The following is a 24,487-nucleotide window of genomic DNA, read 5'->3' as shown; positions in this document are numbered from 1 at the left end:
GCCACGTGCGGCCAGGCCCGATCGGGGCACTGCTGCGAAGGCGCCCGGAAGCAATCGTCGAGCTGACAACCCAGGTCTGAAACCAGACGGAGCAGAAGCACACCGCACCGGGACCAGGGGCGGGCCGCCAGGCCCTAAAGGAGATCCGCCACAGACACAAGGTGAGCCGGGGAGCGCAGGGGGCAGACCCAGACAGACCTTCAACATGCAGCTGCTACTTAAGCGCATAACCACACAAAGTCCAAGTGCCACAGACCCCCGGAATATGCACTGACCACCGCATCAGACAACAGAAACTGGCCGCTCTTGCCAATACATTTCCCGGTGGACACTGCCCAACTGAACAACTCGCAAAAACCCAAGGGATCAGGAAGAGCTCAAACCAGACATATATTGGGCGGCAATCACAGAAGCACACGCAAACGCAAGCCTGAAACACAAGTGGACTGGCACAGCCTGGTGACCCCCGGCAGTCCCAAACTGCAAGGCAAGGAAATGTCCCCTCCCAAAGGAAAAGGCAAAACTAACATCATGGAATCCTTTGCAGCAGCCCGCCCAAAGGAACAAGGACTGGAAACCAAAATGCCCGAACCAGCCAAAGAGGAGCAGATACTAGAGGCAAGATCAGGACTCTGCACATTCATCAACACCAAGATTGAGGAAGTGAAATCGGACATGTATCTAATGCGCCAAGACATGCAAAATCTTGCAGATCGTGTGACAAACACGGAGTCGCAACAGCAAGAGATGTCCACAACGCTGAAGGAGATCTGGATCAAAGTGGAGGAACTGGAGAAACTCATCAAAATACTGGAAGAAAGGGCAGAGGACACCGAAGGAAGATCCAGGCGCAACAACGTTCGCCTACTTGGTGTTCCAGAGGGACTTGAGGGACGCAACCCCATGAACTTTGTAGAGACTCTGCTGCAACAGGAAGTAGGTGCCGGCAGACTCCCTCAGAGAAGCCACCCTAGGAGGATTACGCAGTGCGTCTGGGTGAACTAGATGAGTGGCCTTCCAATCACAGAAAGCACCCCAAAACTATACAGAAATCACAAAGGCTTAAGGTAGGTAAAATACCCCAGCCAACACAGTACAAGAGTTGCAGCAGGAAGAATTGAGGATATGCAGCCAAATACCTGGTCGATGGATTCCTTTGTCAAGAAGATGGAAGACAGGACTTTGGAAGGACTTTTGCAGCACGGATCACAGGAGAAGGCTCAGTTTTCTCATGGCTGGATGCAGCTCTGTGAATTTGGCACCTTTTCAGGAGCACAGAAGAAGAGTGTATTGCTGGTTGGATTCTCGTTGTTTGCAAGGTCCAGCACTCTGGTGAGGGGACTTTTCGTACCTGAATCGTGCCTCTGGAGATCCAGCAGGATGCCCGCCAAGTTTCAGCGAGATGTGGAATTTGGAAGACCGTACTCGGTACAATGGCTTGAGGTCTCACTGTATAGGGGTATTGCAGCCCTGCAAGGTCGCTGCACGGCCTGGGTGAGATGGCTCAAAATGCAGGTTGTCTTGAATCTAGTGGTTCTCACCAGGCTTTGTGTCGGGGTCATCGTTTTCGGAGTTCCCAGTTCGATTGGAAGGAAGGGCTACAGCAGGCTCCGGTTGCAGAGCAGGCTCTCCGGTCACTGGAAATCGTTTCAGCTGCAGTTTCATCTTCCTCTTCGGTTTATGTTCCAGTGGTCGACTACCTCTTCAGGATTCAGGTTCTTACTTTAATGCAGGAAGCCAGCCCATCAAACAGCCTTGCAACATTCAAAATTGGGGTTGGGGGGGGGGTCGGGTTGGCAGTCCTTTCAGGATAGCCAGCCTTCCAGTTTCAACTGGATTCTCGCAGTCAGGCTGGAAGACAAAGGACTGCAGAGTTTTGGACTCCTCCCTCGTTTCCTTCCTTCACAGACTCTCTGGAGCTGTAGTTCTGCAGTTCTCACAAGGTTAGCCAGAGAAAGTTAAAAGGGGAGCCACTAGGACAACCCAGCAACAATAGGCACGTATTGCCAAAAAGTTGTCAAAGAGGATAACTTCTAAAAGACACTATGGAGAGTCTTTAAAATGACACCCATAAAAAAAAGTAAAAGACCCTGCGAGTGTGGAAAAAGGTTACCACTCACTGAGGTATAGGGAAAAACTATCTACCAGTTCAGCAATAGGTTCTGGGGTTGACGCAGGTCAGGATAATTTATCATTGATATGAAAATCTTACCTAACAGTCGCACTTAGTTGGGCATAGGGAAGCAGAAAGCCCAAATACACCACTGGCTGTGGTCCAAGGTCTGCTAATGTCTGAACAGTCAGAAACAGAGTCTGGACTTTTGCTTTATTCAATAGCGGTTCTCCATTAATTATACGTATCCCCAGTATAAAGATTCCTTTGCAAACTGGCAGATAGAGATACTTGCTGTTGCTACTGACGTGCTAGAGGGGCCTATGTTAATGAGTTTTAGTCTTGCAGCCAACTAAAAAGCTAGTGGTCCGATGTTCTGACACACATTGAACTAACCGGTTTACGCTGTCTGTATGACTTTGGCATGTCCTGAAGTGGCAGTCTGGTGTTTCCATTTACTGGTCCTGGCTAAGAGACATTCTGAAGCATTGGAAGCCCGCAGCTAAGCCCTTGTGGTAAGGTTGAATCTATGGCCTTACGACTTGCTCAGCGAGGTAAAAAGTGCCCTATCTAATTTAGACGAATATTATGCAATTTGGAGTATATTATGATCTTTATATTTGAACCAGACAGTTACTTTTCCTTTCATATGTCCCTGTGCCTGATTGTCATGTCTTCTTCAACTTCAGTATTCTTTTCTTGTATGTTATGTAGGTTCCTTGCCAGATTTTAGAAAATATTTTCTTTTTGCTGCTTTCCTCCCATATACTTCTAAGGGAGACCCTTTCTTTTTTCTTTGTTTGGACTCCTGACCTGACTTTTTGAAGGTAAGTGAAGCCTTCTGCTTTGTATCTTTATATCGTTTTTCTATAACAGCTTATTTGTTACATTTACAGTGCCTAGGATGAACTGGTGGCAGTGGATATTCTTTGTGATGTGGTTTATACTTTTTACTTGTGCATGTTTGTATTTGCAGCAAATGGCTACTAGGGGTGGCTAGCACCCTACAATAAATGTGTCACAAGGGTAGTTCCTCGGCTAGCACCCTACGATGAATGTGCCACAAGGGTAGTGCCTCTGCTTTGCGCCATATTGCATTTTGGCCTTCTTCTTGCCCTCTCTGGTTTGGAATTGCCATTTATGGAAAGGACTTTCGCTGGGGGAAGCTGCTGCTTTCCTGGGCTAAGTGGTACTTTGTGTGTTGTAGCCCGGATGTGGGGGGTGGGACTGTCTGGTACCAGAACCAATCCTGGTGCCCGAATGCCTGTTGCTAGGCAGATGTTGTGGCCAGTGGCTATCCATGATTGGATACCCACTGCCTGTTTGAATGGTGAAGATCCTTGCCATTGGTGGGCTTGGGCGAACTCACAGCCCAAATCTTGGTTACTAGGAGCACTCCGGCAGCCATTCAACAGATTATTGTTGGAGCCAAGACGCCTACAAAGAAGAGCAGACTGCTGATAACCCGAGGACTACTCCTGCAGCTGTCCAGCACCAAGTCTAGTGAAGTCCCAATGAAGCCAGACCCAGCTGCCCTGATTTCAAGAAGGCACTCATCAGTGCTTCGACCCCTGGTCCAGTGGGCACAATCGGTCTCTACCATCAGTCTCTACCCCTACACAAGTATCTGTGATTTTGGAGGTGTCCCTGGATCAACTGTTGGACTGACCAGCACTCTCCTGGGCTACTTCGCTGTAGCCATATCTTTTCGATGTGCATCCTAGGAACTTGGGAAGGTCTTCAGCTATATGATGCCTGCTCCTGCATTTGCAGCTTTCTTGCACCAACAGAAGCAGTGCTGGGTCTGCTCCTTTGTTCGTTTATTGAAGATCACCTGTCGCCGCTTGACCATGATGACTCCCATAGCAATCAGTTCTCTTTGCTCCCTGGAGGTGTCCTAAGGTGGCCAGCTCTTCAAAAGTCTTCATCTATTCTTCTTTTGGGTGTTCAGCTGGAAGGTGATTGGAACTGAGATTTAAGCACCAAGACAGACAAACTAAATCCGACCTCCACCTCTGCACCTGCAACCCCTAGGCATTCCTTAACGGGACCAAGCACAGAAGACTGGGTCCCCAACAGAAATGGTTTCTCAACAGTGGTCTCTTGAGAAATTGAAGGTGGGGGGTAAGTTAACATATCTGTGCCTCCCCTCACCCCAAATCCTCCCCACTCCCCCGTTCTCCAAAGGGTTCCAGGGGCATCAAGAATCCATTCCTAGGCCTATCCTGGGCCTATCATGAACCTTACTTTTTTGACTTTTGTATCATCATAACTGTAATCGTCCAAGCTCTTGGTAAACATACCTGAAAAGTAAAACTTATGACTTTAGGGTACAAGGTTCCACACCATCTTACGACAGGACCTGCTAAGTATTAGAGAAACTATTTTAATGTTATTCTCAAGCGTCTTTACTGACCTGACTTTCCTGCATCAGAGTATGACCTGTTTGTGAAAGCCTCCCTTTGTACATAACATTTGGCGACGAGGATTTTGACTGGGACCCCGAGGACGACCCCCAGCGCCTTTTCTACAGATATAGTGTGCTGGCTGTGGAGCGGAGCCAGCCTGACTTGCCCAAGGGAGGGCCTTTTTCAGTGGATTATTGACGGCCTGACATCCAGTGTGTGGCATCCACCGGAGGGACATTGCTAGCGCCAGAGGAAAACCCCTGGAGTCTCCGTGGTCCGTGGGAGCTGGAATTGGACCCCTGCAATTTTGTTGAACTTGTGGAGACTGGGCTGGCAAAGACACGGCTTTGGCACTTTTATAATTGGATTTTGGGTTGTGTGTTTTCCGAGCGGCCATTGGACACCCTGGCCCCACGCTGAGCAAAGTTGAGAAAGGAGTCGCCGCCGATGACCCTGGTTAGGCGCTCCAGGGTGAGTAGATAACCAAGCAGCTATCTTTTAATTAGTGTCACCTACCTGTGTGGGTGGGAGCTCTTTTGGTTAAACCAGAATTGCAAGCTTGTTATTCTATTCTGCAACTTTGACACATGGCAAATGTGCCTGCTCCTGTGTTTTTTCTGGCAGTGCCAGGTGAACCCAGGGTTAGATGGGAAGACTGGAAGGAAGGATTCAGCAAATATGCCTTAGCAGTGTTTGGTGCCAACTACTCCAATGAGCGCAATGAGGCATTGCTATTTCACTGTTTGGGAACTGCAGGCCAAGAGGTCTTAAAGAGATTGCCGGAGCCTTCTGACATTTTGGATGCTGGTCCATATGAAAGGACATTAGCCAAACTGGACAGGCATTTTAGAGTGGAAGAGAACATTATATTGGAAAGATATAAATTTGCCACGAGAGAGCAGAAGAATGGGGAAAGTATCGAGGATTTTGTCACGGCTTTAAGGGGCTTAGCAGTGAAATGCAAATTCACTCACTGTCAGGATGAGCACTTGAGAGACCAGCTAATGATTAAATGTTCCAATGACAGTATTAGGAAAGAACTATGGAAAGAGAGGAACCCCACTTTGGATCGAGCAATTGAGATAGCGAAAATGGTGGAACACACAGATAAGTGCATTGAAGTTATTCAATCGGATACTGTGAACAATGGTAAACCCAAGTTGGATGAGAGTCAGGGTTCAGTGCTGAAGGTGTCAAAGGTTGTTCAGAGGCAGAGTACGTGGAAACCAAGACGCGCCTCGCAGAATGCTAAAAGGAGCGAAGAGAACAGACCGGCAACTGGCAGAGGATGGCGTCAATGGGTTCCTGCAAAAGATAGCAGAGGGATTCCCAAAGACATGAATTCTTTCAAGATGGTTAGGGATTCAGGACAATCCAGAGGTTTTCCAGGGAGACGATGCTTTAGATGTGGAAGCTTGTCGCATATAGCCTCGGATAAGGATTGCTTTGCTATTCATATCATATGCAATGAGTGTGGTGTGAGAGGGCACATTGCCCGATGTTGTAGAAATTTTAATGCTGGGTCAAATCAAGTGCCGAGGTGTACCAGTACGCATGCTAGAGCCTCCTTCTCAATAACTGAATAGCTAGATTCTGGGCCCTTCAAAGACCTGGACGCAAAAGCCACAGTCTGTAAACCTGTCTGATCCTCCTGCATCAGAACAGCCCCAACACCATAATCACTGGCATCAACAAAAAGCAATGTGGGTTTACTTTCCTCAAATATTTTCAAAATGGGAGCATTGACAATAGCCTCTTTTATCATCAAAAATTCTTTCTTGCACCGGTCACACCATTTAAAAACGACTCCCTTGCGAGTGAGAAATCTCATATTCCTCGACATTTCTGCTAACCCCTTGACAAATTTGCCGTAAAACTCCACCAGTCCCAAAAATGATAGTATGTCCCCTTTAGACTTAGGCTCTTCCATTCTTTTTATGGCCTCAATAGCCTCCTCCTTGGGTCTAACCCCTTCCCCAGTGATCTCATGACCCAGGTACACCACTTTGTTGGCTTTAAAAGTACATTTTTCCAAGGCAACGGTGAGGCCTGCCTCCTTCAAAATATCCAAAACTCTTTTCAAACGAACATCATGCTCCTTCTCATCGCTCCCACATACAAGAACATCATCCTGATAACACATCACCCCTTTTTCAACCCCAAGTAATTTATGCATAATACTCTGAAACACACTTGCGGCTGAGACCAAACCAAATGGCATGCGAACACACCTGAACAATCCAATCGGGGTGATGAAGGCGGTGAGATCCCTGGAATTAGGGTGCAATTCAACCTGATGGTAGGCCGATTTAAGATCTAGTATGGAGAACACTTTTGACCCAGCTACTCCCACCATCAAATCATCTATTCGGGGAAGAGGAAACCTGTCTGCCACAACCGTGCTGTTTAGATGTCTAAGATCTATACAGAGCCTCAAAGACCCATTACCTTTTCTGACTACAACAATGGTGGATGTGGATCTAGAGAGTGTAAAAAGGAGAATTTTTGAAGCTGGAGTTAGATCCAAGGAGAGGTATGATCAGAAGAATTGTTGTAGGGAACTCAAGGTCAAAGAGGGTGACTGGATTAAAGTCAAGCTCCCCACCAAAGTTCGTAAAGGAGCCTCGTTGTTTTCTGAACCCAAGCAAGTTGTGAAAGACTTGGGTTCGTCAGTGTTGGTCAAAGGAGGAGCTATTTGGAATAAGGAAAGGGTGGCTTTTCAGTTTCAATGTTAATTTGTCTTCAGTTAGTTGGAGACAGGGACTTTCTTGTGACTCTACCTAATCAACCACTAGATGTCCTATATTATGCTCTTGATTTGTGCCAGGACTTGCAGCGCATCCAATGTTTTACCTGTTAAACCACGAGTGTATAATATTTATTTTACAGGTTTCAATTTCAGTTGTTCAATATTTGTTTTACAGGTTTCAATTTTAGTGGGTCCTCACCCACACAGTTACTTGTTATGTTTAAGGAGGAGAGGTGTTAGGATGTGCAGTGTTTCCAATGTTTACCTGTTAAACCATGAGTGTATAATATTTCCTTAACTATGTCTATTGTCAGTTAGATACTATAGAACATAGAACTGCATCTTATGTAGCAGGGTTCCAAGGAGAGCCAGTGAAGAAGCAGGGCCTTAGTGGGAAGATTGTACTCCTCCTGCTGGGGGTCGTTTTATGTCATCAACTTACAAATAAAAGGTTCTTTACCTTTAAACTACTGGTTATGTGAAAGCCTCCCTTTGTACATAACACTGTTGTACATTGGTTATTGAATCAAATGGTTTCTTTCTTCTCCTAAGGGTGAATGTATATATCTTTTTCATAGTAAGTGTGTGACAATAGGTGCCTAAAATCGTTGTATAGTTTTGTACTTACTAATCTAACAGGAATTAAGGTGTTGTTTTTTTGTAGAGTCATGTAGCCCTAGACCGCTCTCACATCCGTCCTAAGTCTAAGCCTTGCCGCTGTGCTTCCTTATCTTGATTGGGTTTCGCCAGACTTTAGAGTCTCCAGGTACACCATAATAAATTGCCCCCCACAATCCACCCCCCCGCCCCGGGATGATTTTGGAAAACCTTCCTAAAAGGAAGTAAGAGTTTAGCACTTTGTCCTGGTGAACTCCTAGGATGAATGTGGTCACTTTTGGTCCTCGCTATATTGCTATTGCTATTGTCAGGCTTTGTCCTGACTCTGGGGTGAAAGTTTGCATTTCCGTCATTGATATTTTGGTTTAATAAAGTGTTTCTTTTAAAAACAAAAAGGGGGTTTCATCACATTGGGGTTTTCACCCAAGGTCTTTCGCTTTCGAGGCTAGGCTCTTATTTTGCTGACATTGCCCAGCAAGGGGACAACTTGCTGCTATACTTTTATCGCTTTCGAGGCTAGGCTCTTATTTTGCTGACATTGCCCAGCAAGGGGACAACTGGCTGCTATACTTTTATCGCTTTCGAGGCTAGGCTCTTATTTTGCTGACATTGCCCAGCAAGGGGACAACTGGCTGCTATATTTTTATCACACTCTGCAGGCGATTCAAACGATAAGATTCAACGTTATGCTTTCTACAACTTCTCTTCTTTGGAGTCACTGGGCTCTGCTTGAAGTGTTTGTTCTACTTGTCTGACTGTGGAGTCCATCATTGCTTACATTGCCCATCCAGGAAAGAACTACTTTCCTCTCTGACTGCTGATCCACACTCCCACTCTGACAGTTGCATCTGCAATTTCTGACCCTTGTCTCACCTTGGAGCCTTTGTTCCACTCTCTTTGGTCCAGGATCTTCAGTATCTAACCTTGCCAACCCAGTCAGGAACCGGAAATGCACTGGCAGCCGCCAACAGAGTGCGCTCCACAATCTCCATTCTGGTGAGTCCTCTTCAGAGTTAGGGTCTCTTCAGTGGAGGCCCTCATTTTTCTCAGTCCACTTTGGGCTTCATTTTGTTAGCCCCATTTGCCAATGTTTGCACACCTGCATTGACTCTCACTGGGTCATTCACTTCTATTGAGCCATCATAGACAGGTACTACTGTTGGGGTGGGTTATTGCGCCTATAATTAGACATTATGGATTTACTAGAACATTTCTATGACCCTGTGTGTTCACATTCTGTCATTTTTCCATATTCATAAGTTACTTTTCAACTGCTAACTTTGTAGTTATCACTTTAGACAAATAAATAAAGTAGGTTATTTAGCAGGCCTAATTTGTTGACCTTTTCTTATTGTGTATATAAGGCAATAGGTTTGAGGTAGGAATGGAACAAGGGATGGTGAAGAACTAGGTGCGTAGGTAGAAGTAATCGGGGCAAAAGTGCTGCAAGACTGCTAACGTTCTTTTTAAAGAAAATGCTCAGCAGAATGTTTTTATGTCAATTACTGCTCTCAACGTCTGGTTGCATGGACATTCTGAACAATCACATTCATATGCAGTTCCACAAAGAACCTGGAAATTGAGGAGTGGGTGCAAAGCAAATGTTCTTCCATGAAAGGATTTCAATGAGGCTTTAGTCCATGACAGCTAGGACCAGTTCACTCAAACTAAATAGACCTTAAATAGAGAAGATGTACTATACAATAGAACGTCTGACTTGGAGAGGGGATAATTGCTGGATCACGGGCATGGGAAAGCGTCATTAGACTTGGGCCAATTTGGATATCGTTTTTTCTTTGTGTAACTGACATGTAAATCGTCTCAGATTGTGAAGTTTTAATTCTGTTTTGTTCTACTCTGTATTAGTGATACATTTGCTTATTGCGTATCCAGCTAAGATAAATAAAATATACTCTTTAAAAAAATTACCATCGTATTATTCTAGGGTATGTGCCTTTTGTTTAATGGCATCTACATATTTCTACTCCTTTACAGCAACCAGGCAAAAGCAGTGTTGACTCTTCAGGATTTCAAACTCCTTGCAGTACTGGGCCGTGGACACTTTGGCAAAGTAAGTATAAACTATGTGTCTGAGAACATCCTCTCTGGCTATTCTGGGTCTGTTGTACACCATTTACTTGGCTTATATTATGAAGTATTTCCAGATGTTAGTAGCAGGAAGGATTAATTCAAAGACATGTAGCACCTAGTCTCCAAACTGTTACTGATTTTTAGGTAGATTTCTAGAATCTGGCCTGGTGATCACTGATCCGTGCTTTGAAACCGAACTGAGATATTGAATTAGTCCGCTGGGGATGGTACTCAGCCAGAGGATCCCATGAGGTATTCCGTCATGGGACGAAGGGCGTCTTCTCGGGGAGAATGCTGTATGTCCATAATATATCCCAATCTCCCTCACCCTCATTTCCTGGGCTCAATTCACTAGTCCCTCACACTTCCATATACTTGTGTATAGTAGATCATTCAAGCCCTGTGAGGACCACTGAGATGAGGAAGAAAGCAAAAGATTTAGGACTACAGGTGTTAGCAGTAAACCCACTTGGTAGCAGTCTGTACCACCCAGATGTACCTGGTAGCTGTGGCTGAGCAGTCAGACTTCCCTCAAGAAGAATTAGGCAGTATGCAAAGTATACACAAAAGGCACTCCGACACAATAGCACAAGCAAACACTGACCAGAGGTTTGGTATCAAAGTATATCATTATTTATTTAAACACACACTGTTTGAAACACTCCTGCACTCTTATTGTAAAACACTCTAAACACAGTTACTATTATAATATATACAACCCTTATTCCTTATCAGACAAGTCTTAGTTAACACCACTTATTTCCAGACAGAGGTGAGCGCTTAACTATAGATGGCACTCCAATAAGTTCATGAAAAAGGGAGGGGAAAAAGCAGAATATGTGAAGATACACCACTCTAAGATTTAGGAACACTTTTAGCAAGGCAGAAGAGCAAAAGTCACTGGTGAGCCAAAGTCCATAGGCTGGGCCCACTCTTAGAGAGAGCAGAGCACAAATGCACCCAAGATCACACAGTTACACTAGGCTTTGACAGTCTTGCAGAGAGTTCGAAAAGAGTTTAGAGAGGCTCAGAAAAGTTTAGCCAGGGTGTCCCAGGCTAACCCAGGTTCAAAAGCCGGGGGCTAAATCTACCCCGTACAGTCGGTGGCAAAGGAAGCCAGGCAGAACACGGTACCTTAAGTGAGAAGGATCCTCCAGCGGTGGCAGTTGTTCCTGGCAGCGGGTGCAAGTCTCGGCGTTGTCCAGAGGGAGAGAAGATCTCGACTTGGAGGAAAGATGAAGGTCGTTGCACTGCCAGGGAAGAAATCAGCCGCAGAGTTTTCCGGTTAAAGGTATTACCCTTTATTTCACGGTCGTGGTAAAATGTGGTATTCCGGTTGCCGGGGTGCTTGGCACAGGCAAGGCGGCCACGAGATGCGTCGGGAAGGCGAAAAGACGGTGAAACTGGTTATCCCCACCAGTCAAAGGAAGAAGACTCCGGCGGGAGATCTCCTCTGTCGTTGGGAAAAGTGGTGAGACGGTTCAGCAGGGCTCCACTGGTGGTGTCGTCATAGCAGGTTGGCTCAGCTTCTCCCTCATCGGATTCTTAGGTCCTGTGGCGACTTCTGAAGTTCCAGTCCCCAAAGCCCTGCTTTTATGCAGAAAACCCCCATTCACTCAGCCTAGCTGTCACTCAAACATGCTAAGTGGTGAGCTGGCCGGCTCACCACTTGGGCCAATCAGGACAGAGTGCGACTTGAGTTGCCTAGGCAACTCAGTCCAGGGTGCCTAAATCCCCCTCCACCCCTCCTAAGAACCCCAGACAGAGTGGCACCACTTTGGAGGGCTTCTGTGGAGAAGCCCGCCAAAAAGTGGAACAAAGGGCTCGACTTGGGTTGGAGTCACAGAAGAGAACACGAACGCCATTTTAGAACCGAGTTTTGGCAAAAAATACCAACCGGAGAATTAATAATAAATAAACCGGCGGTATGTTCGAGGCTATCGTAATTAAATAAATAAAGATAGCCTCGAACAATGGGAAAATCCCATAGAGAAATATTTGCTGTTGAATATAAACAGTAGTATCCATTGCCACCAGCCAAAACTCGATCAGCGGGGACGGAGACGTGCCCCCTCGACTAACAGACCCCGGGGCAATCGAATTGCCCCATCCAGTACGTCCACAATATGATGGTTTGTACTGGTTCTGTTCAGAATTCAAGACTAGTAAAGTCAATGGTGACTTTACATGCCCTGGGAGACAGTAGTCAGTCCCAGGGTATGGAGTCTATACTGGGGGGTCACTATGACACCCCTGTGTTACTGCACTGAGGGTGCTGTGTAACACACATCACAAAAACACATGAACCCCTATGGAGTAAAAGACCCCATAGCCCATTAAACACATTTAGAGTCAAAGGAATACACTCAAATCATGTCCCAGAGTGAGGGTAAAAGAGTCTCACTCTTGGCAGGAGAAAAAAATAAACCCTAAAAATCCAGCAAAGCTGCTGGGGGACTCACTAGGTTAGGAAATTCAGCCTAAACAGAGAATTCTCCCTAACACTGTCCGAGCACCCTACAAACACTCACGGTAACTGCCGATGCTCAGGGACAGGCAGGTGCAAGCTAATAAGAGTGGCGATGATGCAGTATGGGTATAATTAATCAAGAAGCTAAACCTAGTACTTGGCAGGAGAGTATACCAAGTCTCTGCATAAGGGAAACCAGCGTCTGGGACTCAAATAGCCTCTGCTTCGGCTTCATTAGAGTCTCCTTTGTCTCCCTCTGGAATGGCCTTCCTGCCCCTTTCAGACATGAGCAGGACCACCTGAAGTTCTGGAAGCAGCTCAAGACCCTCCTTGTCTCCTCTGCCTTATCTCTCTTGCTCCCTTGCTAATTTAGCTGTCTGCTGCGACAAATGGGTTGCTTGGCGCCCTTAGAGTTTCACTGAGTACTGGGCTCCTCCATAACCAGTCTTCCTTTGCACTGCCTCCTGGCCTACCGTGCATCTAGGGGGCTGTAACTGTAACCCCTATAGCCCCCCTGCCTCCTTGTACTTGCTGCATTTACTCAGAGCCATGCTGCCCTGATCGCACTTCCCCCTCTCCTCTTCCTTGCATTTCTTTTGTGGCAGGTGCACGATCCGAATGACACAAGGCCTAGTAGGATGATTTGTCTTTTCATCACTATGTCTTCACTCCCTTATCTTGTGGCACCTAGAAACACTTGTGTACAGGCGCATTATAAATGCCATATCATATCATATCAAACAGATTTAGTACCAATCAAGAAACTAAACGCAGTACTTGGCAGGAGAATATACCAAGTCTGTGCAGAAGAGAGACTAGGGTCTAGGACAAAAATAAAAATAGTGAAAATGAAGAAGCTACTCATGCCCTACAATACAGTACTTTGCAGGGGAGTATTCCAAGCCTGTTCGGAAGCGGAAACGTGGTCCTGGAGCCTAATTGAGATTAATAACGCCTAGCCTTGTGAACATTGTGAGAAAGCAAGGGAAGGTAGTCATTCTCTTGGCATTATGAAAAGGCTAAGAAGGACCAGAGGAAGGGAGGTAATTGTCCCATCCTAGTGGTTGTGAACATTGTGAGAGAAACCTTGTGAAGAGAGTAATTCCCGCTAACATTGTGAACTCTAAGGAAAAAGACAGGAGAAAGAAGTCATTCATCCTGGTGCTGTGAAAAGTGTTAAGAAACCTGAGAGAGGTTAGGCGAAGAGTAAGCCATTCTCCTAACCTTGTTGAAGATACAAGACTTTCTTTTTCCATATCCAGTGATGGAACTTCAAGTCAAGAAAGCTTTTCAGACTTTTTTGGTTTTGCCCTTTTTCGAAGAAGGTTCCCTTTTCTTTGACTGAAAGCGAACTTGGGTTTATCATCCAGAAGAAGGGAGCCATTCTTCTGGATCAAGAAGAATACCACATTATTTCATCTACGACAGTGAACTATTTGTTTATGGACGGACATCCTGAAAGAGTCCTTAGTATTTAGTTGAGGCATGGAAACCCCTCTTAGTAATAGGTATAGGTAGGGTTTTGCACAATAAAAGTTTATAAACAAAAATATTCCTATGTGTGTCAGTCTCTCCTACTTCTAGACCCTTACGGTGCCCAGGAGCTACATGTGCAATGATTCTTTCTATCAGGTCCGGATGCAACCCCTGGCGATGAATAAATGCAAGATTCACAGATACAGGCCTCTTCAAGATATTTCACAGGACAGGAGAAGGCAGGTTCCAGTGATGGTCACAGAACACGGCAACAGTAGGCATGCAGGGACGGTTGAAGAAGCTTCTCTAGGACAGGATCCTGTGATGCTGTGATGCTGAAATTTGGAGGGAAGACGACTTGGGCCAGAAGCTGGCAACTACTAATTCTGGGTACAACTGCAGAATGGCGATGCTTCTGTCGAGGTAACCCACAAGATAGCTGGTCATTCCACCGGATGATCCGGGCACACTTCCAAAACCTCATTACGGCTGGGTTGGCTTGGAGTCTGGTGACGGCATGGAGTCTGGTTGGTCCCTCTAGTCCAAGAGCAGAAGCACTGCTCAGGGTCTTCGGAGATCAGGTAGTCTTAACAGGGCTTCAGTGGGAGAAACGCAGGAAGGTATGCCAGGCCTCTTCAGGAATCCACTTTGTATCTTTAGTCAGCTGTTCGTCTATGAGGGATTCTTGGCTCGAACGTTGATGTGAAGAAATAGATGCAGGAGTCCTTCTTATCCAAAGTCCGGGCTGGAAGCAAGTCCAAACCCACCATGGTAAGGACCTGCACCATTCAAACAGCCAGTAGTTGTCCAATAAGGGACAACTATTGGTTTGCCAGGCTAGTACCAGAGACCCTGATCCCGATGGCGTTTCGCCTTGTACTGGACACTGTTCTGAGGTATTCATGATTCCGCTTGCCGAGCAAACACCTGAGCGCCCACACAGTTCCGACTCCTCAAATCTCCTTAGGGGCATACACGGCCTTTGCAGTGACTCAGCCATACCTCATCCTCGACTGGCCATGGCTCAACGTGTTTTCTCCGTCAGTTTCTGGACAAGATTATGTCCATTCTCAAGTGTGCATCTCCGGGCAATGATGGAGCACACAGAGTGTGACACAGCTCGATTTTTGCCTCTACTGCCTACTGGTACATCAGGGTACCCACCAATTCACCAAGGCTTGGTCACCCAATCTCCCTGCCTGTCTCGGTGCTCATCAGCAATTGGGCCCCAAAATCTACGCCAGGCACTTCCACTCTTATAAATTCCAAGACCTTGTGCGCCAATGAGGCAGTATTTTAAGTCTGTCCGAAAGGAAGTGCTAGACCCTGCTCTTCAGCCGCTGCTGCCTCTTTCCCCATCGGAGGACACAAGTGCCCAGCACACAGGCTCTTCCAACCCCTTTCGCAAAGGATCCTCTATTACCTCTGTTTTATCCCTTGCCCGCCAGAGGATGACACAGCAGATGATCGTGATGATACTTCGGAGTACATTGATGAAGTGCCCATGTCATTCAAAGCCTTCCATGACTGGGTTCAACGTCTGGCTAATCGGGGCCTGTTCTCCCGAACAGGTGCTGGAACATCTTGGTGTAACCTGCCACACACTCCACAGACTGGGCTTTTCCTGCCCTTACAAAAAGTCTTGCATGATACCATCTCAAAAGCTTCAATTCATCAGGGCAGTCTTAGATGCATCCTTGAGAAAAGCCATGCCACCCGAGGTGAGGGCTCAGGACATTCTGCAGATGGTCACCAAATTCCAGAGTGCCCAGCTGCAAGGAGAGCCGGAGGAAGGTCTGCAGAGCAATGGAGGATGTCCCAGGGGGAGCTTCATCGCAGTGAGGTACCACAGGTCGGGGACACTACGAAACATCTGCGAGTTCATGCAAAAGCCACTGCCGGAGGGCCTTCTATTTCTTTTTGCAGTTGCTCGGCCTTATGGCATCCTGTATTTTCCTGGTGCCAGGGACTCGCCTGAGAATCAGATCTCTCCAAAGGGCTCTCAGGACTCAATGGTCCCAATTCTCAGGCAGGATGTCAGACCTTCAGGTTCCAAGCATGGCCGAAGATAGCAGTAGTTACGGACGCCCCACTCACAGGGTGTGGAGCATATTCCAACGAACTGACAATCCGCAATCGTTGGACTCCATCGGAGTTCAAACTACACATCAACCTTTTGGAGCTGAGGGCAATCAGACTAGTGCTGAAGGCCTTTCTGCCCTCTGTACAGGGACAGAATGTCCTGATAATGATGGACAACACAGTGGCCATGTACTACCTCAACAAGAGAGGTGGTGTAGGGTCACTACAACTGTGCAGAGAGGCAATACAGCTCTGGTTCTGTTCAATTCAAGAAGGCGTCTCCCTATCAGCAATTCACCTAGTGGAGAATGGCGGTGGACACTCTGAGCAGGCAGAGCACAGTCTCCCACGAGTGGGAACTAGCTCAGGAAGTCCTTCAAGACATAACCCTTTGGGGAACACCCCAAGTGGATCTGTTCACGACCAGTGTCAACCGGAAGTGCGAAATGTACTTCAGCTGGGAATTTCCCCCAAGAGGAGCTCTAGGAGACGCCTTTGTAGTGGACTGGGAGTTTGCACTCCTGTACTTGTTTCCTCCAGTCCCCGTCATTCCGCAAGTGATCGGGAGGTTGAGAAAGTTTGGCAAATCCATGATTCTAATTTGCTGCAGATTGGGCCAGGAGTATGTGGTACCCGGACCTTCTGGACAAGTCCATCTGCCCTCCAACACGTCTTCCACAAAAAGAGGACCTTCTCTCGTGAGAGGAGTGTCAGGTTCTCTATCCAGATGTCAAAATACTCAACCTTCACTCATGGTTTCTGAGTGGTTGAGATCTAAGGATTGGAACCTTCCGGACAACTTAATGGAGATTTTGCTTTCGGCCAGAAAGCCAGCAACAAAATCCCTATACTGCTGTTGTTGGAACAATTTCTGCAGCTGGTGCAGGGATAAAAGAGTGTACACTCTTTTTTACATGCAGCACACCTATGGTTTTATCTTTCTTACTACACCTAGCTAATCTGAGGTTCCTAGCAGCGGACCTGTTGTCTAGTGCGTGGTGTAATTAAACCCATTTCTTTCAGTCTGGTATGTCCACCCAATAGCACCAGTTGTGTGAGAATGCTTCCAATAGCCACACACCGCACACAGTCTTTATCTTTTCCCAGCCCAATAGTTGTTTCAGTTAACGAAAGTGCAGTGTGGGGGAAGATGGGCACTGCCGACGACTAGAACGAGAATACGGAGGATCTTGCCCTAGTTCAATGAAACGGCATCCAGTTAGACTCACTACTCCACTGTGCCCTCAAGGATCGCTCCGCACCGGGAGTGAAGATTTTAACAGTGAGGACCGCCTTCATGGGATTAGCAGCTTAGCTCCGAACACAAGCAACACTCCAATATGTGGGGACTAATTTCTGCCACTGTGCGTATTTCTTTACCATTTACTTGCTCAGGATTATTCTTGTTTCAACTTTTCCCATATTTGCACCCCATATACGGAGACATGTTCAAGTTCTGCTTTTGCACTTCGTTTGTTTGGTTTTCAAATACTCTCATATGTTTTGTTGCCTTGCATGCCTGTCGGTACGCACTGGGGTCCCCTATGGCTTTTGCGTGGACTCGCAGGTGTTTTGTCCCCGATCTGTGTTACGTTGTCGCGATGATGCTTCCCCCTGGGACATCCTCTGTTACTCTGCAGACCTTCCTCCGGCTCTCCTTGCAGATTCCAGCTCACCCGCCGGCTTCTCTCTGTGACTGGGATCAAAGACTGATGCCTCTGTGTGACCGCGTCTCTGGTAATTCTGTTGCTGCTGCCAGTGTTCTGATGGCTCTCCAGCGATCACTGCATCGCCTCCCCGGGTCTCCCGCTGCACATGTAAGTAGCCTGGATAATGGTGAGCTAACTTCTAGACCTGTCTGCCTTCTCGATCTCCTCCGGTGCTGTCCCATCGCATATCTCTTCCTTCTGCTGCGCTCTCTGCATTTTGCGTGCAGAGGGCATTTTTAAATGTCCCACGCACTTGTGATCCTCCAAAACAGCTAATCCGCCCATTCAGATTGGCGCTTTCAACAATCTCCATCAACTCCTCACTCCTCTTCTCAGTATCTGGGGCCTTATCGGATTTGAAGTTCACATAATATCCAAGATTTCTTCAATAGGAGACACTTTCAGAACTTTCACTTAAGGAAATATTAGAAACAGGACATGTTAGGTTTGTGTCACATATGTGTGAGGCATGAATCTTATCTCGACTAGAGTGATTTTCAGGAAGGGGTTTCAAGGTTTGTAAGGAGAGGGGTTTATATGACAAGTCATCAAGGACATAGAATTTATGAGGTTTTCTTTTCTTGTAAGAGAAGAATACTGGTCTCAACTGATGGGGTCACCACCTCTCCCGGACAGCCATCTCCACCTATGCGATCCTCCCTCATAATGTCACCCCCGAGTCAGGATCAGGTAGCGTCTGCTGTCCCCTGGCCACACAGGAGGAGACCCTTTCCGGGGAATTGGTGATAACTCCATAGGATTCATCACACGCTGCATGCTGTGGGGAGTGAAGGATCCTCTTCAAGCATCCTTTGATGGCATCCTTTCCTTCTTGTCAAATCTGATTCACAAATACTCTAGTATCGTCATACAGGACATACCTTGCAGTGATTGGGTAATAAAGGTAGGTTAGTCTCATTTGACAATCCAGTGATCAAGCGCTACTTTAGGGGACTAATGAACCTGTTCCCTCCCACTCAACGTCCTATTGCAAATTGGGACCTTAATGTAGTTCTGACGAACCTTGTACACAAGCCATTTGAACCAGTGGCTTCCATCGGCCTAAGTGTAGTTTCTTGGAAGATTGTCACTCCGCATTAGCAAGCTTCAAAGCATATGGGTGGAGCAACACTACCTTTTCTTTTCATAGCAACAAAGTGGTCGTGCAGGCGCATATGTCCTTTTTACCTAAGGTGGTTACCGATTTTGATATAAACCAGGACATCACATTGCCCGGGTTTTCTGTAGATACACTATCGGAAGCTGATTGCACCCTATACAACCTGGATGTTCGAAGGGCTCACAGATCCTCAGTTTACTCATCGCATTCAGAGATGTAAATCCTGGCAAACAAGCAGCTAAAACCACAATCGCTAGATGGATTATCTTGTGCATATCCCATGCTTACGTTCAAGGTAAGTCACCCCCACTTCCCCTTCAGGGTCCACATTTAACTAGAGCACAAAGCATGACGGAAGCCTTTCGCCGCACATGCTCTGGTAGGCCATCTGCAAAGCCGCCACTTGGGCATCGCATTCAGCCTTTCACAATCATTATGCGCTAGCTTCCAGCTTCAGAGCTGTTGCACAATTCACTGAAAGACAGTGAAACATTAAAAGAAGCCCTGGTGAAAGAAGCACATCAGGCCGTGACCATTTGGGGAGAGGATAACTGGCAAAGAAGCATGCCAGGGGATTTACAGGCCCCAGAAAGGGATTCCTGGCAGGGGAGTATTATTATTTTTTAATCTCTTTATTGGCATTTATGATAGATACAACAGCAGTGTGGCAGAGCAGTGTCCACTGTGGCATAAAGTAAATCGTCTGAATATGCTGATTATTCCATGAACAAAACAAAACACAATTAAAACTGAAACCTGGCAGGGGAGTATACCAGGCAATGCTTTTTTAATATACAGAGGAATAAGGCAGTGTCGACAGATACCTGGCAGGAGAGCATACCAGGGGATCTGATTAACTTACTAAAGGCTTCCTAGCAGGAGAGTATGCCAGGAGGTTCTTCGTATGAAGTTATTACTTGAAAGAGGCACTTTCTTCATCCTTATGAAGTGGTTGCTTAAGAGACACGCTTGCCATCTTTAAGGAGTCTTTGTATGAAAAGAGACACTTTTGTCATCATACCCGAGTCATCCAGGAGAAGGGAAACCAACCTCTGGATCCAAGGATTATTTTGTTGGATTCATCCATTTGTTTTTTAGCACTTTTTACCAAACCTTTATCAGAGACACTTTCCTTATATCTTTAGTTCACTTCTAGTGTGAGGGTCAGATTAATGTTTTGGACACAAGGACAGTGTATATAATTTTGACGACGAGACAGACTGATCTTTAGTTTCCTAGAAAGGGAACATTTCTTTAGTATAGGGATAGATAGGCCTTTATCCAACCCTTTTATTTTAATAAAGAAGTGTGATGTTGAAAACACTACCACTCTGTCCGCCTCTCATTTCTAACCCTGTACAGTATTCATGCACACTTAGAGTAAAAACTGCAGCAGTAGCTTTTCAATGTCCCCTGTCGTGGAAAGTTATTAGTAAAGTAGCTATATGAGCTCCTCTGTCGGCTTTCTGTCAATGGTACTGTCTGAATGTCCGTTCAAGAGAGAATGCAGCCCTTTGGTCAGGCATGTATTTGCTTAGGTTGCTGATTAATTGAGATCCACCTTAAGGTTTCTGCTGTTGTGCTGGAATCGCAAATACAATATGGAGGCAAGGGGACTAATGACTAGTATTACGGTAGTCGCTACGGTGAGTAACTTGTTCTTTTATGGGTACGTAGTTCTATTGGATGAGAATCTGTTCTGCCAGCTGTTAAGAAGTCAACTACTTGCAAACAACAAAACAACAAAAGGGTCATTTTTGTCATTGGATGATAGAATGCTGTTCGTACCCTATTGTATTCTTTTTCTGATGCTTATCTCTTTATTTGTCCAGTTTAGTGGCCTCTGGGGCTTTTCCATGAGTTTGTCCAGGAAAGGAGTGATGGAGATTGGGCGATAGTTAGCCGAGCAGGATGGGTCGGCAGAGGGTTTCTTAAGAAGAGGGTGCGCAAGCGAGTGCTTCGGAGGGGGAAGGGAAGACTCCAGTGGGGAAGGAGTGGTTGCAGAAGTCGGCCAGAGCAGGAACCAGGGTATCGATGTGGTCCTTCTGATCTCTTCAGACCTCCCCCTTTCAATCTCTCTCACCACTCCTCTCTCCTGGTGTGATCACTTTCTCCTTTCCTCCCAGCTACCCTCTCTACCCCTCAGGCCAAGCCAACACCAGCACTGTCACCTACCTTCTTGGTTATCTGACCCATGAAGCGTGTGTCTGCTGAGGCTTTCGCTGCCATTTTCTCCCACCCCCCCTTCCCCTCTCGGCTGACTTACACCCTGACATAGCCCTTTCCATGCTCCACTGTGCTATATCTGATATTCACAATGTTCTTGCCCCTGTTATGAGCTTGAGCATCTGCTTGAAGCCCAAAGCCAAGTGCAACTCTTGATACTACTGTGACCTCGCCACCCTTAAACGCAAGTGCAGGGTGGCTGAGAGGAAACGGCATGCTTCCGGTACATCCTCTCTCAAACTGTCCTGCCGCCTGCTCCAAAGGCAATGCTGACTCTGTCCGGAACAATAAGAGAGCCCACATCCAAGACTGCATCTCTGCGGCATCTAACAACTCGGCCGAACTCTTTTAAAATCTGCAGGGAGCTGGCCAATCCTGCTGCAGTCTCTACATCTCCTGTCCCCTCACAGGCCCTGGCTTATCATTTAATATCTAAAACTCAGGACATCCCGTCCTTTCTCTCTTCCGCTACTCCATGCTCTTCCTCCCTCTGGCCACCTCTCCTCCCTCATTCTCTGCCTTTCCCCTGTTCTCCCCAGACGATGTTTCTAGACAAGTCTGATCTATGAAAGTCTCATCAAAACAGGTTCACCCCTGTTCCTCCAAAACCATCAAGGACCACATTGACACCCTGGCTCCTGCTCTGGCTGCCTACTGCAACCACTCCTTTGTCACTGAGTCTTCCCTTTCCCCCCCCCTGAAGCACTACCATGTGCACCCCCTTTTTAATAAACCCTCTGCCGACCCTTCCTGCCCAGCTAACTATCGCCCAATCTCCATCACTTCTTTCCTGGACAAACTTCTGGAAAAGCTGCCCATCTCCCAGCTAAATCTTCGCACTGAATCTGGGAGTTGTCTCCATGACCATCAGTCTGGCTTCAGATCTGCCAGAAGAACGGAAAATGCTCTCCTAAACATCAGTGAAGACCTGATCTCCAACCTTGATTCCAACACCCTGTGTCCTCATCTTACTTTCTCTTCTGCCTTTCACACGGTCAACCATGCAATCCTGCTCAACTGTCTCCGTGATAACCTGGGTATCACCGATCAGGCCCTGGCTAAGCTGGCTTCTTTGCGTTCCGATCGACCCTCCCAGGTCCAACTTGGGTACTTCCTCTCCTTTGTCTCTATCTCTACGTGTGGTGTTCCCCAGGGGTCTAACCTCTCTCACTGGCTGTTCAACCAATACCTGGCACTTCTTGCCCACCGCATTGCCGCTCTCTGCCCCAACTTTCAGTGCTATGCGAATGACACTCGACTCATTTTCAAGCTCCCTTCTGCCACCTCTTCTCCTTCTCTCATCTCTGACCGTCTGTCGGCTATCCAGGAGTGGGTGCCACCAATGATCTCTGCCTTAATGCCAATAAGACCGAGATTCTCCTAATCGGCACACCTGCTCCCTCCTTTCCCGTCACTCTCTGGCGGGCCTCTCTTGTCCCTCTTCATGCTACCACCGTGGAGGCTAAACACCTCAGGGTCATCTTTGACTTCACACTTTCCTTCTCTCCTTACAGCTCTTGATCTCTCTAAGAAGTCACACAACCAGCTGCACCTCCTCAGAGGTATTCTTCCTTTCCTCTCCTTCCTCCAGAAGCTCACTGATTCCAGAGCTCTGGTTCTCTCTAGGGTGGATTACTGCAACAGCCTCTCTCTAAATCTACCTGCCTCTACTGTCCGCTCTCTGCAACTCATCCGAAACAGGACTGCAAGACTTGTCCTTGGCCTCAAGGCCAGTTATTGTATCCCTCCAAGACTGAAATCTCTGCACTGGCTCCCAGTGGCGGCGAGGGTTATGTTCAAACCCTCTGCATTGTCCACAAGGCCTTCTGGGGCTTGGGGCCTCAATACTTTAAACTCTCTCTTCCTAAATATGTTCCTTCTCGAGCTCTTCGCTCATCCGCCTCCAACTCCCGGTCAGTCGCTTCTCCAAGCAACGAGTTGGTGGTAGATCTCTCTTCTGCTGGGGCCTCCCTCTGGAACAGCTACCCAGCCTTGCTGAATCTTAAGAACCACCATCTCCGGTTCCAGAAGCACCTCAAGACCTTCCTCTTTGCTTCTGCTTTCTCTCCTCCTCTCCCCTGCTGATCTCCTGGCTGAAACTTCACTAGTTACCTGGCTACCCTCTGATCTTGGGCCCAGGTCCCCTCCCCGCCAGTTGCACACCTGCACTGTCCCCCTGGCAATCCTTGCAGTCGGGGACTGTTTCTGTATCTCTACAGTCCCCAACACCAGATGTCTGCACTTATCCTTGCACTTGCCACCAGCTCGCTTCACTTTTTATTTATTGTCTTTATTTTACTGTTAATCTATGTAGTGCACTGCCCCCTCTTCCTTTTCCCCCCCGCACTTTTCCCCTTCCCCAACTTCCCTGCACTTGCGCGATCTGTCAGCTGGCCTAGTAAGATCGGTGTCTCTTTCCTCTGTTCCCCCTCCCTTGCCTTGACGCGCCTTGAAACACTTGTGTATAGGCGTGTTATAAATGCCATATCATATCATGCCATATCTTATCTATAGGGTAAAAGGTCGGGGGATACTGCATATGTAAAGCCGGTGTGAGAAGAGAAGACTGCACTCACGAGAACATGTTTAAGGAGCATACTAGGCTGCAGAGTATTTGTGAGGGCAGACTGCACTGTGTGAAGCAGGTGTTTGGGAACACTGCACTCTGAAGTGCAAGTGTGTTGTTTATTTGTTTCAATAGCACCTTATGCCAAGGCACTTTATAAAATGAATGGGTTGGTATATCTGGGAGCAGTAAACAGGACACAACAGAGGGAGAGTAGAGCAAACAAATGCAGACAAAAAAATGGAAATAACGGAAAAGGGTCCATGAAAAGTCAAGCAACATGACAAAGAGTTGCACATGTCAGGGACTGACTGCACTGCACTCCCAAGCAAGCTTTTTCATGCTAAAACTGATAAGCGCCAGGCGATTCTTATGACCAGAATAGGCAAAATATACATGCTAATATACTTCTAGTAAACGGAGACAAGCTTAAATATGCGCCTGATTTGAGCAGGGAATATATACATGTATTTTTTTTAATGAGCAGATGACACAAACACTGCGGTGTTCCTGGTGCATTACTTTGCAAAATGCTGCACCAGGAAACTTTAAAAACTGATCAAGTTCCTTTTACTTATCGGGAGGGATTTAATCCATGACTAACCTTCATTCAAGCAATTTGAAACTAAATACAGAATATAGGTAAGAGGTGGTTATCCACCTAGGAAAGGTGTACTTGTACGTGTCTCGAATATACAAGCATCCATTACCTATGCTTACACGATGTGGTTTATTTCTTCCCATTTCTCCCTCATTTCTGTCTGCATTCTTTCTGGAATCAATCCCAAACCATCCCTACCTTTCCCCATCCTTTGTGTCTGGTCGAATTATTTATGTATTATATGTAACCACATGATCG

The 24,487-nt window shown here is 46.8% G+C and overlaps 1 protein-coding gene across 4 annotated transcripts in view; it reads left to right on the top strand.

The window, feature by feature from the left end:
* The window catches only part of LOC138447689 (serine/threonine-protein kinase N1-like), a 1,645,716-nt gene that overhangs the window by 1,298,997 nt on the left and 322,232 nt on the right, over positions 1-24,487 (top strand). For all 4 annotated transcript variants that reach the window (XM_069603962.1, XM_069603960.1, XM_069603961.1 and 1 more), the window contains one exon: positions 9,884-9,959. In XM_069603962.1, the coding sequence (XP_069460063.1) occupies positions 9,884-9,959 (76 nt within the window). The remainder of the gene's footprint in view (positions 1-9,883; positions 9,960-24,487) is intronic.

This window comes from Ambystoma mexicanum, chromosome 3q, assembly GCF_040938575.1.
Source record: "Ambystoma mexicanum isolate Mex_15411 chromosome 3q, UKY_AmexF1_1, whole genome shotgun sequence".
In the NCBI taxonomy this organism is placed as follows: Eukaryota; Metazoa; Chordata; class Amphibia; order Caudata; family Ambystomatidae; genus Ambystoma; species Ambystoma mexicanum.
The sequence above is the reverse complement of the archived record's forward strand: the minus strand, read 5'-3'. Positions and strand labels throughout refer to the sequence as shown.